Genomic DNA, 18,326 nt, shown 5'->3' with positions numbered 1-18,326 from the left:
AAGATATGTAGTGAAAGATTCTAATCCTCTTTCAAAACTGATGACCACATTCTTAGTATGTCAATTAGTAAGGATCTCACACCAGAAAGTTGGGTCATTAATAGTAATTATAAAACACCTATCTGCCCAATGTAAATAATATGACCCTGCTTATCATTTTTTTTCTTGAAGATATTGATGAATGCAGCACCATTCCTGGAATCTGTGATGGAGGAGAGTGCTCAAACACAGTCAGTAGTTACTTCTGCAAGTGTCCTCCAGGGTTTTATACAGCTCCTGATGGCTTAAAATGCATAGGTGAGTAGTATACTGTAAGTGGTAAGTCAGAAGGTGTCATGAGCATTCATGAATATCAGAAATGGGTAACGGTGTATAAGAAATATATTTCAACTTGTCATCTTTAAATCCTTTTATATAGAAGTCCATCATATGTCTATATCTGCATTCTGAAATAATTTTTCCATTTGCAAAATGTTTCCTCTTTCACTCTTTGTTGTAACCTTCTTTTGATAATTCATTTTAGAATTTTTCTGTCATGCCATATGTATTGTGTTAAAGTAGACAGAACTTAATTAACAGATCTGCTTCATATTCATGCTCTAGTGTTTGTCTTTAGTTTAGTCTATGTTATATTCAGTAGCCATTTAGAAAAGCAAATACACTTCAGAAGGAAGATAGTTCACTCCAAACAGCCTTTTTGTTTTTATTTTTCTCATTCTGAAGTGCAGATATTTGTCACTAAAATAGCATGATAAACTGGGTGTGGGGCACTTGGTTCTGTTTTCATAATGGTGATGATGTTGCAGTGCTGTTCTTTCTGGCTTTCACTGTGGTACAGCAGAACCAGTGTTTCAAACATTCCACTAGTTATCAAAGGACTATGTGAATTAAATGATTGCCAGTGCAGTGCCAAAGCCATGAAAGAGCAGTGTTAGTGCACTTACACATTACTTCTGGGAATCATATAGCATGCTCTGCAGCAGGTCGAGTATCTTATTTTTTTATTTTTTTCTTTTCTCTCATTTTAATGCAGTAATTACTTTTTTTTGACTGCCAGTGCTAAATTCTGAGCAATCATTGTCATTATGAAATGACAATGATTATCAAATGAAAGACTTATCTCCTTGATTTTAGCTTGTAAACTTTAAAGGCTCATGCGCAGTGAGAGTGCCAAAGTTCAAGAGAGCTTGCTGTATTCAGTACCTTTGGTAGAAAATCGTTTGGGAAAGAGTTGAACAGAAATGACTTCACAGAGCAAAGTACCAAGTGATAATAATTCTCTTCAGAGTTCTGGAAATAATTTGGATTATGATTAATTTTGAAACATTCTATTCAAATATATTCTATTGCCATTCTGTTTCTGCACGATGAGAGAAATGAACTGTATTTCTTCCAGTATCAAGAATAACATTTTGGTAGATTAGATATGTACTGCTCACTTAAAATGCTGATGGAGAATTGCTTATATTGCCCCAGAGGAACAGCTCTCAAATGACTGTGGATCATTGATTTCTGCTTGTAGTTAATATTTACAAAAGATATTTATGCAGCTTTTTGAAGCAAAGAAATCCTATGGAGAAGCTCAATTGCTATTTTCTTTTTACTTTTTATACTTATATCTCAGTCAGGATTGCCCAGCATTCACCCCTGCATTACATTCCTGCACTTTTCCAGTCTTTTTTACCCACTGCATTTGCAATCTGAAATAACTTTAACTAAAGAATTGAGGATTTAAATGATTACAGGCTTTGTTAAGTAATATGCCAGACTGTGAGCCATCATTAAAATTTTGGCTTCGTGTCCTAGGCAAAACGTGCTAAATGGAAAGCACTATTAATTGTCTACAGATATTTTGGAGTAATGTCTACAAGGCATATCACATACTTGCCATATTAACAGGGATAGAACTTGAATCTGTATTAGAGCTGGACAAAACGAGTACTCTTGATTCAATTACAACATGTCTGTCTTAAGTGAAAAGCATGAGCTGAGCATGTCTATTCTTTTACAGAGAAGGAAGTGCTTCTGAGAAATATTTCCCTTATGGGACTCAAATGGAGACAAATATCCAAAGGGGGAACTGGGAGTTCCATTATTATAAACCTTAGAGATTTGAATAGGCACAGGAAAGATGGTATCTCCTAGAGCTGGAGAGCAGAAACAAAAGTAGGACATCTTGACCAAATACATGGAGAATGCTATGAAGAAATCTTATAGATCTCAGTCTTACTTTTAGATGGATGTATTTAAAGAGAAAAAAAAGCAAGCTTATTTTTCTTGAAAGTTTATATCCATGGGGCTTTTTTATTGTCTTTTTTTTTTTTTTTTTTACTGAAAAATACTAAAATTTTAAAAGCTGAAAATGATTTTATGTTTCTGAAACTCAAGAAAAGTTGTTTCCAGCTGTTCTTGACCTTTTTTGTGTCTTTTCCCTTTTGCAACAGAAAATGAAAAAAAAAAAACCAAAAACCTAAAACTAAAACTAAATAAGAAAATAATTAGGAATATGAAAAGATTTGCCATTTTTCCTCTGAAGTTTACTGTATTTTTCTGAAAATGGTTTAGGGATAAGCTTTTACACCTGTAGGTAGAAAAATATATTTGTTTATTTTTTTTATGACACATTTTGTGCTTGCAAAGAACTCGTCTGATCCTTTTCTTCTGCCCATTACTGCTTTCAGTTGTTTTGAAAGTTCATACCGGCCAAAACTGAAAAAGACAGCTTACAGGAGGTGATGATAGTGTGGTTTAGATACTCCATTCCTTACAGTGCACCCCAATATCACACCAAGCATTTGAATACACCTCTACTCTGTATAAAGAGGAAAATTACAACAGATGTAGTGAGAAACAGTTTGCATCAGCACTTTCTTTGGTTTTAAAATGGTAGATTAAAGTGTATGTGTTCAGCAGTTTAGTTAGGTACCAGAAAGCCAATTGCAGAACTGAATATATATTTTTTCTCTATTTCAGATTTCCAGTATATGATAATAAGGTTGAACTAACTAAAATTTAGAAACAAAGGCCAAATGACTTTTTTTAGCTGTACTGCCAATAGTATCTGTGTCACAGACTCTCCCAATGTATCACTATATATCAGTTTCCTCAAAATAGTAAGAAACTTCTCTTTTTTACATATGTATCCACTGGATGATCTAGTAAACTCTGGAAAGCAGAGAGAAGGGCAGATAAATATACCATGCTCTCTATAACTGAGATGCTGTTTCGTTAGTAAATGGTGTCTGCCATTGTAAGTTGATACCTGCATCTTTTTCCAGTACACTTTGACAGCAAATGGTCATATATTTTAGAAACAAACTTGATCTGGTTTATCATGCCACACTTCAGCTTTTATTGAATTTGACATGATGTGACCTATTGTTAAACAATTGCTCAGAGCTGTATATTTATCACAAGATTATTTTATTTTTATTTTATTTTTTCCTCCATCCACATTTTCTCTCCCTTCTCTAAAGTAGGGGATCTTCTGTGCAATGTTAGAACTAACTGTATGAAGTCTGGGTACGAGATGTTCTTTGTACAGCACGTGCTCACCCTTTTCGGACAGGAGGCCAGCACATCTCCATAAACAATGTGATGGCACTAGTTAAAGCTGTGCTGCTCTTTCTTGCCTGCAAGCCTATATCTTGTCAAATCATGACATACTTCAGCTGGGAAAGCTATGACTAATGAAAAGTGAATTACTGCTTTGAGAGCTGCAACACTGAGTTTATTGCTGTATATCTGTGTCTTTCAAATCAAAGCATAAACAGAAGTGATCTGGTACTATCTTTAATAGAGATTACACTGGAATTTTTCTCTGGAGACACTGATGCATATCCATTCTTTTTTCCTTCTCTGATTCATTGACATCCTTTCACTTCGGCGTTCACACAGAAAGTATTTCACCTGCATTGAACTCCAAGTAGCCAAAATTTTACCAATGTTTTTCTGGTTTTGTGCGTTTTGCGTTCTGTTTTTTTTGTGATGTTGCAAGTGCTGTGTGATAGATTGTGTAATAAACCAAGTAAAGCAGGGCTTTTCCTTTCTGTTAAAGTCATATTCCTCTTTGGATTGATGATTACATATCCATTTCTCTCTCTTTTGGTAGATGTGCGTCCTGGATACTGCTTCTCTACTCTGACCAATGGGCGCTGTGGCAATCAGCTCCCACAGCCTTTGTCCAAAATGCAGTGTTGCTGTGACAGCGGCCGATGCTGGTCTTCTACTGCAGCCAGTGCCCCTGAAATGTGCCCAATCAGATCCACTGGTATGAATCCACCTGTATTTTTATGACTGTGATCGAGCACTGAATTAGGCAGTCATTTTCTTTTATCAGTAATGTTTTCATTACCGTACTATACAGAATAATTGAGGCTGGAAGGCACCTTGGGAAATCATTTAGTGCTCAAAGAAGAGTCTCTTACGGCAGGTTGCTCAGGACCCCCCAACAGGCTGCAGCAAGCAAACATAGTCAAAGGACTTTATCTGTTGCTTACTGATGATTTGTAGCCTGATTTGGTTTTTGTTTTCAACATCCTCTTTAGGCTCAAGTTACTTCCTCCAGAGCCTTCTAATAGATCCCTCTGTAATTTTGTTCTCATTGGACAACTGGGGTTTCCTTTCCCTTATATCTAGCTTCCTGAGCTGCTGTACCAGAATTTGACAAAGAAAATAATTTCTGTCTGCTACCAAAAAGTGTTGTACTTTATTGCCTTGCTGTGTATCAGGATCCCCAGATATATGAGATAAGAATTTAGAGAATATTGTAAAACTAAGTGTGAGGGAGTGGAGGAAATATGTCTTTGAGTTTGTTTAGAACTGCTTTGGAATGAAAGAACACAAGAAGCTCAAGGATTGCTAGGCCAAAGCTCATGAGAGGTGCAAAGTTTAGGGAGGAACTGAGGTCATAACAGTACTGCAGTATAGCTCTGAATTGTCAGAGATCACATACGGGAGTGTTTGTAATTCTTGGTCTTAATTCTTTGAGTGGAAATATAATACTGAAGAGGGATCCAAAATCAGAACTCCAGAAGGTCTTTTCCTGGTTCTGACACTATCTTACTAATAGTTTTTAAATATGTCAAATGTCCAATATTGACAAATAATGCTAAGAAAATAGTGTAGTCTATTGATACTCATCTGAAACGGGAAGGAGACAGCTCCTCAACCTTAACAGATTGAGACAATCCCTGTTTTCTTTGCATACTTTCTAATTATTGATATCTGACTACTGAATAAGCTGGGTAGAAAAGTGAAGTAGTTCAGCTCACAGTGCTGACTGAAAGATGAATGAGGAAGAGTTAGAATCCAGGGCTTTTTGATGCAAAAATCCATGCGGGGTGTCCCCATGATTATATTCCAAATTTTTGTCCTGACTTAGATTGTGATATAGATTGAGACTGAACTTGCTTGTTTCAAATATATTTTGAATTTATTTGAAATGCCTTAAACATGTGCAAGTTATTGCTGTCATTATTTAATTGTGTTCATTTATTCCTCAATATATCCTGAGAAAGCGAGATGAGGAATTTAGAGCCGCCTGTGAAGTGTATCAGTGTCCCAGAGTCTTCCTAGTTCTAAAATGGGAATACATAGCTATATGAAGTGGAGCACTAGCTGCATAACATAACCAAGTGGTTGCATTTTCAATGCGAGCAGCAGACCAGATGGTACTATAAAATAGGTTGTTTATGGCTGGAAATTATACATGGAGATTAAAGTTGCAATAAAAAGGGCTTGCACTGTATTTCTTTGCATAACATGGCAATAATTGTTTATGTGGAGTGACAGTGCTCACCACTGATGCTATAAATACTTTAAAAGTGGTGTCTCAGGCATCCACTAATGCATGTGTTCAATTCTCACCTAAACAGCTCCTTCATGTGTGCTAATTCCATTCAATAAATGGGCAGCCCCAAGGCCATGACTTCTTTTTGTGTGGAAGGCCTCTGCTCTTGGTGAATTGCCTTTGGATAATTGGGCATTACCAGTCTAGAGTAGAAAAGAAATACAGTATTGTTTCTTTCACAGAGACTGATCAGTGGGTTGTAGAGAATGGATGATTAGAGAATCAACTCTTAAAACCATCATTAGCAAACATTTGCATAGTGGAGTTTGTGTATGCAGTTATGCAGATGCTGTTTCTTCTGAATATCTCTCTGTCTTTTTTATCACAGATAGACCACTGACAGAGAACAAATTCAGCTTAGTTATAAATAAGCAAAATAGAATGCAAGAACAAAACAAATAAAATATAGTAAATACTTCTTTGAAATGATTTAAAGATTAAAATCCCCTAAGGAACACTAGAGGGAAATGAATAGACAAATAAAACAAACTGGTCACCTAAGAGCATTAAAATAAACACAATAATAATTAGGGAGGGCAGAATTTTGGGCTACCATGTTTATTTAAAAAGCCTCTGTGATTCCAGATGAATTTCTAATACGTTTTACAAGTGGAAAAAAAGGTGTGATGAAAGTGTTGAAGGCTGAAATATTCAGCCTTGTTCTCCCAGCACTGAACTTATTTTTCAGTTCTCATTTTATATTGCTCCAGCAATTCATGCATCTCTTTAGCTTTTTGTTTTCATAATTCCCTTCCCCTCTTATGCCATAAACTTTAAAATTAAAAGTTCCAAGATACTGTCTGCACAAATAGTAATTTGTGTACACACAAATTGCGGACATGAATCAGGTCAGCTGGAAATGTGATCTTTAATTGTGATACTCTATGTGCATTCTTTGGATCAAATTTTCCAAAACCACACTTCCCGAGGACAAAAGAGTTGGGGGCAGGAGGGAAAGTGGGTTAGTAGGACAGATGCCACAAATAGAGATAATAAAAGAATGTATGACACTCAGTATAAACATTGTTTACAGCAAAACAGATCATTTTCCCATTAGGGGAAGGAGGAATTTACTGTGGATCAGACTCCGTTTCTCTTTCTCTGTGTTCCTTAAAATGCACCTTGTTTGGTTTCTGCTTTTACTGGCAAACTTCCTTTGGATGGTGAAATAGTGTTAGTGTATTCATTTCTCTAATTGGTTTTGCCTCTTGGCTAATATTTATATTTCTTTGTTTTAGGAGACTAACTTTTAAGAAATCCAGTTGAAACTGGGCTTTTTTCCCTGCTCAGTATTTTTCTAACTTTATGGCAAGCTTCGTATTAAATTAACTTGGGATCATGTCCAAAAGTCCTTCTTTAGGTAAACTTTTCACTGAGTTCATCAAAGATCTGATGATTAAAATCAGATTAAAATTAGATTAAGACCAGATCTCAGCCTCACTGTTAAATTTCATATCCAGAATGTCAGTTTTGTTATCAATGTCAGTTTTTTTCTAACACTCTTCTGACAAGCAGTATTAATATCCTCCTTTGGATTAATGATTTGATTCACAGAACAAAGCTCATTGCTATGAAGAAAACCGATATAGGCTCGGGGTTTCCAGATTGTTTAAAATTTGTTATTGCTTATCTGAAATGCTGTGAAAAGTTGAGTTGGATAAAATGGGATATGCTGCAACACATGCATATGGTGCATCCATGTTTTCACATTTCAGATGAGTATCGCAAATTGTGCACAGTAGCTGCTCTGCTGCCAGCAAGACCTGACCTTCCTCCAGGCCGTCCTGAAGTCATCCCTCCACCCCTTCTTCCTGGTCCTTACCCTCCTCTAGTCCCTCAGCAGCCAGAAATTGTCTATCCATCTCGGGCTCCACCACCTCATGGTAAGAAGTAAATATTTACCTTTTGCTACACCATTTGCTTCTGTTTAAAAATACATTTCTCAGGTGCAGTATATTCTCTTCAGCTCATGGTATCTCTTGCTTAGTTTATCTGGCACTTAACTGGATGTCCTTCTAATCATAGCCTGGTTCCCATGTATTTTATGGCAAGTATACCTCATAGGTAGTGTTTTTCTCCTTAAAATAGGATTCCAGCATTACATCCTCACTATCTGTACTGAGATGTATATATTATAACAGTTACATTTGTTTAAGGCTATTGTGAGCTTTGCTGTGTGTCAGTGTTGTGGAACTTGCTCTTAAGTTATGACTGTTACTTAGTTTAAAGGGCTTGGCTACAAGAAAGCTGCTTCTTTCAAATTGTTTTCTTCACTCTTGCTTGGCCAAGTAGGAGATGTACAGATAAAAATATTAGTCCGGTGCGTACTGAAGTGAACCCAATTTGAAGAAGGAACTGTTCTGGTGATACACAGGGTTAGGTAAGATTTCCCAGAGCAAGGAGGAAGCCAGAGCAGCATAGAGATGCATTCTTTGTTCTGTCCCTTTCTCAGGGAGTTTACTAAGTGAACATATAGTCTGCTGTAGGCATGTACCACCTGAAGTCATTTGGTGTAACCACATAGTCTTTTGCAAATAAGCACAAGTTTGTTTCACCCATGCTCTGTACAGATGCAGACAGACTCCATTTGCACTGGCACCAGCTGAAGCTATTTAGTCTTGGGTCAGCACCAAGCTGAGCTAATAATCCTAAGAGGCAAAGTATGCTAACTCAGGCCTGACACTACACTGACGTAGCTGCACAGCTTCTAGTCAGCTGGGAGCACGAATAGAGCCAGCTCACATCTGCCTGCCAAAGACCGTATAGGCATACCTTCCAGCATTATTCCTGCCCTCTTTCACTGGCTGTCTGTGGAAATAGAGATAACTGAACCATTATTCCAACTCTGCTGATCTGGGGTGCCACTCACCCACTTTTCCCCTAGGTGTGAGTAGATTCCTCTTCCCTTTTCTCTTTTGCAGGATGAAAGGAAAAAACACATCAGATGATGTGATTGCCACAATGAAAAAGGCAGTGGTTGCTAGCTGTTTTCAGACAGATCTCTTAAAGACAAAGTGCTACTTTCTCTCTTTCAGTGCTGATTGTAGTATGTAATTCACATTGTGAGGGAAGGTAAATGCTGAGTTTTTATGAAAAATGCTGTCCAAGTTGCAGATTACCAAAAATGATTATGATGAGCTATTAAAATATTTTTCTAACTCTGTTGTTTCAGTGATCTTGCCGGTGAACTTCACTGACTATTGCCAGCTGTTCCGGCATCTCTGCCTTAATGGGCATTGTATTCCCACTCCTGGAAGCTACCGCTGCAAGTGCAACAAGGGATTCCAACTGGACGTTAGAGGGGAATGTATTGGTATGAGATTTTCTACCTTAAATAATGGGGGGAAATTTCTAAACCAACTTTTTATTTTCTACATGATTTCTGAGTTCTTACATGAAACGAAAATCCTCAGAAAGAAAACCCCAAGCAACAGTAAATAGACTTCATATTTAAAATGGTGGCAAAAACCATTTTCAACTGCGAAGTTACTTCTAGAGTAGCTTTGCCTTTAGGAAAGCATTTACCAAATCTAGTAACTTGTCACAGAAGTATACAGAAATAAGAATTCCTAATTAACCTTTGACTATCATATGTTCCTTAGTGATTCAAGATAACCTATTCAAAAAGCTACCAGCTCTTTGAGTATGCAAATGAACTATTGTAAAAAAAATTAAAATAAATAGCAGTCATGAACTCACACTTAGTAAAATGAACAAATCTTCTTTCATCTGATCTGGAGTATCCTGTTGGACTCTGGAGGTCTTTGATTTTGGAACTCAGACAGAGCCTGATAATAACAGTGAGGATTAGCTGTCTCATACAAGGAAGATTTTGCTTCTGTCAAAAATTTTGTAACTTCTAGGGCTGGAAATGCCTAATTATGGGATTGAGGCCTTTACTGTAGTATCTTGTCTTGTTGAGCACTCTCAATTTCTTGCTGAGTTTCCCAGTTCCTATTTAGCTTAGAATGTGATGTCCTGTTACTGGGAATTCAGTGGTGTCCCCTTTCCTTTTAGATTGCAGCACACTATTTCACTAAATATGAAACAATAAAGTAACTCTGCAGACCTGACTGCCTTTCAGCCAATGTCTTAATAAAAAAAGTACTGTTTTGCAGATGTTGATGAATGTGAGAAGAATCCATGTATCAGTGGAGACTGTGTGAACACCCAGGGATCCTACATGTGCCAGTGTCGAATAGGGTATCAGAGCACACCAACTAGAACAGAGTGCCGAGGTAAATCACTGTTTTATAGCCAAATCTGTTTTACTGTATTCATGCTAGAAGGGAAAAATCATTTTTAAGCAACATTTAACATTTATTATGTATGATTTTTTTCTTTTTTCCTAATGATCAAATAAGGCAGTAAAAAGTACTGTTTTGAAATGGTTAATCTGCCAGAGCTGGCCTTCTGTGAGCAGGATTATGAAGAAAGACATTTTGTCCTGTGCTGGAAGTATCTTGGCATCATTTGTGGCTTTGAACTGGAAGACATTATTATTTTTAACTGTTTAATCATTTTTACTTTTGATACATGAGGACGATTAAGAATCCAGTTGGAGCTGGAAAAAAGACTGTTAAGAGATCATTGAAAGACTAACAGAGGTGGAAGGAAAAAAAAGTCTTCCGGTGGATAAAGAGCACAGTGTCCATGTGTTCTTCCTCTCCACTGTAAGAGGAAGAAATCAAAGAACAGTACAACAATGACAGCTTAGATAAGGTATGAGAAAGTAGCAGAGCATGGGAAAAGGCTAGACAGGGAAGCTGTAGACTCCCCATTTTTGGTATTTTTGAAGAACAGGCTCAATAGCAGTGCTGATGGTCTTCATCCTGCCTTCCTGCCTCAATCCGCAGTGATCAGGGTTCTAAGACTCCAAAACTGTCCTACGATAGTAATTGGACAGCAAAGGTGAATGCAACTTAATATCACTATGCCATAAGACAACATGCAGGAGAATTAATACTACTTTGATATTCCATAAAAAATGTGCATCTAAATGAAGTAGGATAAATTTGAATGCTCGAAATCCTAGTTTGTTTTTGCTTTCTGAAGCAGTTTCTAAAGAGCCAGAAGAAAGTTAGCTGCATTAGAGTGTTTTTTCCTTTGTGAATCCAAAAGGTATTTGTGGTACAGAAGCTTACTCCAATCTGGGGTGACGTGCAGAGCCAGCACCACTGCTGCGTGTTGCTGGGAGTATTGCTAATTGCTGTCAAACAGCCAAGTTGTAGAAGCATCTTCATAACTCAGCTTACTAGTGGTGAAGGAGTGCTGAAGTGGAGTCTCAGTGGTGATGAATTTACTTATGAGTCATTTTTGTCACACGCTTTTAATTTGACTGATTCATTACACAAACACATGCTTGTCAGAAGCCCAGTAGCTTAATGGCATTAAAGTGTGGTCACTTAGCAGTTCCTTTGCAATCTATGAGAACTGTGCTTGCTTGACAGGCAGTTTGGAAAGTGCTAAGATGTGCAGAATCTTTGTTTTCTGAAGGTATTTTTAGGACTAGTTTAGGGAAAAGAAAAAAGCTAGTGGGATGCATTTGGCAAATTATGCATATAGCATTGGAGCCTCCCAAAGTCAACATTTGCTGTAAAATTACTTTACATGACTATTTCGTATATTATTTTATTTTTTTGCATGCACAGATGTTGTCTTTGGTGATATGCTTTTGCAAATGTATTCCTTACATCCCCTTCTGAAAAACAAAGTCTTCTTGACGACCAGATATTTATCTACTTCTTGCTCTGGGCAGCCCATGCCAGTGCCTCCCCACTCTCATAGTGAAGAATTTCTTCCTCAAGTTTGACTTAAATCTGTCTTTTTTTAGTGTAAAATCTTTATCCATGCAGGAAGATAAAGATCCTAATGAACCCTAAAAAACTAAAAGGCCAGGAAAATGTTGAGATGATTTAGCATTTCTGCCTACCCTAAGGAAGAAAGCTGGCAGAGTAACTAAAGCCAAGCTTGGGGACAATTGAGTGCTGTGAAAGTAAGGAAAAGGCACAGAGCACTGAAAATGCCTCACTTTCTGTGTTGCTGATCAGTTATGCTTGTTTATCAGTTGAGAAAACGTTTATCAAGCCTGTATGCTTTTGCTGGGTGTCAAGAGATGCAAGCTGCCACTACCACTTGAGCAGCTCTTGCCTCTGCTGGCCTGCTTCCTTGCTGGCAAAACACCTATTTTAATGGATTTCTTAGCAGCTTCCCAGAACTACAGTGCTGCAAATTGAAGTTCAGAATTTTGAGCGACATCAGTTGTCCCTCAAATACCTGTCTAGAGATCAGAAGCACCATGCTGGAGGACACCTCGTCCATTATTCCTTCCTCAAGCACAGCAGTGTCCTGCTGTCAAGAGGGCTTAGAGAAGGGCACCCCCCAAATATTTGTGAAGATGATGTGATTGTACATTAGATGCATTTGCATAGGCTGGTTGAGATCTCTGTGAACGGAGTCCCTTGTGTGCAGGAATCTCTGGGAGATGGTCCAGGCCTTGATGGAGAACACTGAGCAATCTGAAAAATGTCTAGACAGTCTGTCTCAGCATCTCCTCTCCCCTCGTTTGGAGGCGAGGGAGAGCTGCCAGCCTTGTGTGATATCACTATTCAGGTCCTCCAAAGCACTTGCCAAGCACCTCCTGCAGAGAGGGGGAAATGAGGAGCTGATGTTTCAAATATAAAATAAGCAGGAGAAATATTTTCTGAGGTGGGAAAATCTCAATCTTTCTTCCTGCCTTACAAAAAGAAGCTTCCCCTGTCTTTCCTTCAGTAGTTAGCTATTGTTAAGATACATTTCAGTAAAAACATTTTCATGATGAATGAAAATGAAAAAAAAAAAAAAGTTAAAAAGGTCTGATTCATGTTTGAGCAAGCTGCAGGGTAATGTTCACTGAAATTCTTTCACAGCAACTTGAAATTTCAAGCTGATGAACATTTTCCACACCTTTAGCATTTGGTTATGGAAATGAAAATAATTTCTTTCTCAGGTGAATATAGTTTCCATGTAGGGTTAAAAACCATGGGAATGGGAAAATGGGAAAAATTCCTCTCGAGTATAAAAAAGAAAAAAAATCCAAACATTATTTTTCTTTTTGTTTGGCTTTCAGACATTGATGAATGTTTACAGAATGGCCGTATCTGTAATAATGGACGATGCATAAATACAGATGGCAGTTTTCACTGTGTGTGCAACGCTGGCTTCCAAGTGGCAGCTGATGGGAAAAACTGTGAAGGTAAGACTTCTCTGAAGTGACTCCATATCGGTAATTACAGTTGCAAGAGATTATTCATGTCAATAAAAAAGAAAAGGACCTTTGGTAGGGGGGGAAGGGAAGGAGCAAGGAATTGAATTTCTAAGTACCTTTTGCTGTATCTGGGAGGGCAAGTAAACTGTCTTTTGCAGCCAGTTCTGGAGCCTTGGCTTGGCAAACCTCAACAGGATGTCTGTCCAGCAGGAGAAATAGCACATACCACTATCGCAAAATGCAGTTTCTTTGATGGGAGTGGTACATTTTTAAATGGAGCACATTTTAAAACGGAGCACAAGTCACATGCTGCCTGATTTTACTGTGTGTTTAACAGTATGCTTTATGGGATCTAACTGGGTGACTAGAAATGTGTTTTATGCAGATGCAATCTGGTCTGACCTATAAAAACCATTTTAGGAAAAATTTGTAAACATAATTGATGTGTTCCTACCTCCCGGACCTTTAGCAAAGAGGGGGAAAAAAGAAGAATGTTCTTTATCATGCTTCCCAAGGTCCTTGGGAGGGTTCCCAATGATCTATTCATACATTAAAGGAATTTCAAGCACTGTTCTTAGAAACATTTTTGGCAGAATATTATCTCAGTGATTCAGCTCAAAGATTTAATGCCAAAATTCCTGGTTGGGATAGATACACGATTTTTTTTTTAATCATAAATTATTTTTGTCTGACAGCCTGTAAGTAAAAAGAAAACACACTATGTCTAGAAGCATAATTTCTGTCCAAGACAGCTGCAGTATTAAGGAAAATAGCATGATTCTGAATACATTGTAATGTCATTATGATCCAATGATTTTATGCGCTAGTAGTGATTCTGTTAATCCTTAGTAGAGACAGACATTTTAAAACTGTTTTCCCTGACTCTTTTTTAGATATAGTTTAGCACTTTAAGTTAGTTTTTAAATATCTAATTACAGAACTGTATTGCCTAAATACATTTGAAAATGAATATAATTTGGAAAAAAAACTTGATTCTGATTTCTTCCTTTCCCACCAAATACCATGTGCTAATAGTAATAAGAACCAGGACATCAGCAGTCTGGTAAAACATTTTTAATTCCATTGCATATGTTGCCAGAATGTCTGTTGCATCCACTTATGAAACAGTTTCATCTCTGGCACTGTAATGCATTGAGTTTTGTTCTTAGGAACACATCTGCACACAGTAATCAGTAAAGACCACGGGACCGTGCCATCCCTTTAATGTAACTGTGTATAATTCTGTACCTGAATCTAGTAAATAGTGCTGGTTTTCTTGTAGGTAATGTCCAAAATGGATTTGATTTGTGCCAGGATCAAGAGTAAAAGAGTAAAGAGGATGTAATAGCTTACTTAAATCAAGCACAGAATTCTTGTGTGTGTATGACTAACTGGCTGTGCAGGATTTGGAGTAACACTGTCTGAGACCTCCACCTTTTCCTATTTGAATTCTTCATGCTGTGCCATTAGGTCAGAGAGTGAATAATGCCAATGTGAAGCAATAATTAGTAAGTACCTTCCTATGTGACCTATTATGCTGAGTCCAGGGAGGAATATGTTTTATTTTAAATGAAAGAAATGATGAAAATGCAGCAGAATGCAGAGTGCTTCTGCATGCTTGAGTACAGTGGTGGGAGTCTCCCACATCCTAAGTGTTATACTCATCGAACAGAGGCTACAGAAGTTTTCAGTCCTAACACAAGTGTTCATTACCACTCCAAACGCACTCTGCTTCTAACCTGGCTTCTGTTTACGTTGAGATTGTAGGCCCTCTTCAGTCGTGTACCTTTTCACCTTTTTAAGGTTTTGATCAACCACATAGGAAATTATCTTTTGGATATCATTAGTAAAGTTCTTGTATGTAAACAGTATTAAGATTATATTTATTATATGCACTTTCAGATATGGATGAATGCAACATAAGGAATATGTGCCTGAATGGGATGTGCATCAATGAAGATGGCAGTTTTAAATGTATTTGTAAACCAGGGTTCCAGTTGGCATCTGATGGACGCTATTGCAGAGGTGAGCACAATAAGTAATGGATTCACGAGAGCTGAATTCTATGGTAACTTCAAGAGTTGCCTAATTTTGTTACAGTGATCCTTGGGAACAAGAAGTACTGTGAAGAGTTCTCATCAGATTTTCAATTGGCTGGAATGATTTGTTATTGCACAAAACAGCACTCAGTCTTCTCCACAGTGTTAAGCAATAGCCTTAACTGATCAGTGGGAAATATTCTTTGATCAAGGGCTGTTATATACAATCTAGTTAAACTCTTTTTTTTTTTTCTTCCTTTTTCTTTTTTTTTTCTTTTTTTCTTTTTTTTTTTTTTTTGGCCTATGAGGTCTTCTGCAGTTTGATTCCAGTATACCTCAATTTTTTTATTTGTCATTTGAAGTTTTCTGCCTTTGACTACCAAACATCCTGGCTCTGTGGTTTGACTCTCATTTTTGCCTGGATGTTCCTACTGAATACAGTATCTTTGAGAAGTGCACAGTAGCCCATGTGTGCTAGATGAAGACATGAGTACCACAACAAAATTGTATTTCTCATTTCCTGTACTTGTTCACCAATACCCCTTATGGGAGATGCTGCAGTACTCTGGTTGCTAGTTATGTCATCAGAGTTCCTGTTCTGTTCCATCAGGAATTGCAAACTTTCTGTCTATAAATCTTCATGCTTCAGCACGTTGTACAAGTGCAGATCAGAAATCAAAATAAGAATAAAACAAGTACAGGGCCAAATTAATTATGATTTTTCTTTTTTGAAAAGTGTACAATCTTTCAGCTCTTGGAATCAAGGCAACAAAAGTGCTTGCTTACACTTCAGCCACTTCAACTTTTTTTTTTTTTTTTTTTTTTTAAGTCACACTGTTTTTTTAAGTCACACACAGCAGCATCCTGTGAACCAGTAACAACATTTAATGTTTGAATTAATAACTGGATTTTGAGAGTTACTGACATTAAAGGCTGGTTAATTTGGATCTTTTTACTTTTTGAGTACTGTATGGGTCCTAGATCTGAGCTTGCATAGTGTCTAGGCTTAGGTCCAAACTAGAACTATGATTTATTGGTAATATGTCTGGAACTTCTCTTGCATTTGGGTTCCTTTTGCACCAAATGTGCAACCTGGTGCTGCCCAGATTTCAGGCAGGGGATTCATTTATTTTTAGTGAGAGAAGACCCCATTCATGCTTCATAATAAGGTTGTTTCAATTGGGAAAATAAACTGTCCTTTAATTTCTCAAATGACAAATGCATGGATCTGTACGAGCATACTATTACCTTACAAGCTACTGTCTGTGTTGGTTGCAGCTTTAACACACTTACAGTATCAGTTTTAATTACATTCTTACCTGTTTTCCAAGCAGTAGAGGTATATCTGTGCTTTGTCAAGGATTGTTTTCCAGCTGGTCTGTGTGTGGGAAGACAGTGACACTTGGTCTGAAATTTGTCAGGGAAAACCTCAGTGCCCAACAGGCTTTGGTTCACCGGCCAGTTGTGTTCTCAAAGACCATTATGTCATTATCAGGGATGTGACTTTCTCATGCAAGCTCAGCCCAAAAGCTTGTCTTGTTTTTTCTCCTGAGCATCTTTCTGTATATTTTTTGTTGTTATTAAATTTTGTTTGATGGATATTTTTATTTTTTTTCCATCGCACTGTTCACTGAAATGACATCCAAGAAAATGGTACATGAATTGCTTCAGACTCTTTCAAAATCATACTTGAGATACTGGTCTTCACAGCATCTCTTACGTACCTCCTGGCTAAACAAGAGTATGGATACAGCCAAAATGGGGTTTCTGGCCCTAGAGAAATGTTTCTTCTGTGCATCAAAGGGAACATATTTGAAAATTATCCAAAATTGCAGGCAACTCAACTGATTCCTACTGAAAGTTGGAACAGATCTTATAGTAAAGTGAAGGATTTCTCCCACTGCTTTTCAACACTTACAGTAAGCCTTGCTCTCTATGAACAAGCATGCAAGCATTCATTATGTCTGAAATTACTATTGGGTCAAAATCAAACCAGATTTTGGGACCTTGACACCCAAAGTAATTTTTTTCTCAACTTCGTATGTCTCCTTTCTTCCACTTACCCCATGGATCATGAAATAATTGCCAGGAATTTAGTGGCTAGAGTGTACACAACTTTCTGGTAAATGTCTCTTGTCACCTGAATGAAAGTTTAAAATTGATCTTCAGTGACTACTTCTTCTGTACATTTTAGTGTTTGTTATTGAGTCCTCTTTGTATATAGCATGTGCAGAGTAAACAATTTCTGTCCTACAGAACATTTAGCCCCCGAAAGACTGATCTTTCACCCTGTATATCCTGAATTATTTGTGCACTAAATGCATTAAGATCTTACACAAGCTTTAATATGCAGTTGATACAAGCTGGGGATGTGTGTATGTACATTTCTGCAGCAAATTGGCTACCTGCCTGAGCAATTTCAATATGGAATTGAACACGTATTTTTTCTGAGCTCTTTAGAGGATTAACAAAAGAATATAAGAATTTCAGTGTGAAACATATCACTCCTATAAACATCTCATTTGATGCAGTGTAAGCTGAATTTTGAAATCTTAAGAAGAATTTCTAACCCAAAGTTAGGAATATTGTAATTCACACTTAGTTCCATAAAATTGGAATTTTATTATAAGTACAGGGCATATACTTGGCTGTCTGGTAAAAATTCCGTTCAGACTTTATGAAGTAACATGCCAAAAAATAATGTTACACCATAGTCTTGTGTATTCCTTGTAATACAAGACATATTAAACTTCGCCATTAGCTTATTTCACTGATGATTTGCGGACAATTTTTCAGAAATACTTACATCAAACAGGCAGAGGTTTAAAGCATTATAAAAGCTCTTGCAAGGCAACTGGAAGTGGCAGTTTAGTAGTCTGAGTAAATTTTTCCTGGTTAAAATAAGAGGACTTAGAGTACCCAGCTGGCACTGCTGAGCAAGCTAAGCAGAAAAGGCTGAAACCAGTTGGACACAGGGAATGAATCTAATAGATGGTTTTCCAGAACCAGATTGAGATATTCTGACAAAATTCAGAAGAGTGTTCCTGAAGCTTTCAGAGTGGCAACTTCTACCACTAAACCATGTCAGGGTTAGGCATTTAGACTTTACGCCAGCATGTGCACTTGATTTACTGGGTGAAATCCCAGCCCTGATAAAAGCAAAGGGATTTTGCTCTTCTTTACTACAGTC

The 18,326-nt window shown here is 37.4% G+C and overlaps 1 protein-coding gene across 2 annotated transcripts in view; it reads left to right on the top strand.

Annotated features, from left to right (window-relative positions):
- FBN1 (fibrillin 1) overlaps positions 1 to 18,326 on the top strand; it is a 148,106-nt gene that overhangs the window by 58,062 nt on the left and 71,718 nt on the right. For both annotated transcript variants that reach the window (XM_031587628.2, XM_090148912.1), the window contains 7 exons: positions 172 to 297; positions 4,112 to 4,270; positions 7,567 to 7,734; positions 9,024 to 9,164; positions 9,970 to 10,089; positions 12,960 to 13,085; positions 15,000 to 15,122. In XM_031587628.2, the coding sequence (XP_031443488.1) occupies positions 172 to 297; positions 4,112 to 4,270; positions 7,567 to 7,734; positions 9,024 to 9,164; positions 9,970 to 10,089; positions 12,960 to 13,085; positions 15,000 to 15,122 (963 nt within the window). The remainder of the gene's footprint in view (positions 1 to 171; positions 298 to 4,111; positions 4,271 to 7,566; positions 7,735 to 9,023; positions 9,165 to 9,969; positions 10,090 to 12,959; positions 13,086 to 14,999; positions 15,123 to 18,326) is intronic.

Source organism: Phasianus colchicus, chromosome 12, assembly GCF_987193195.1.
Source record: "Phasianus colchicus chromosome 12, bPhaCol1.hap1.1, whole genome shotgun sequence".
Classification (NCBI taxonomy): Eukaryota; Metazoa; Chordata; class Aves; order Galliformes; family Phasianidae; genus Phasianus; species Phasianus colchicus.
Note: the sequence above shows the minus strand (reverse complement) of the source record. Positions and strands in the feature narration are given on the sequence as shown.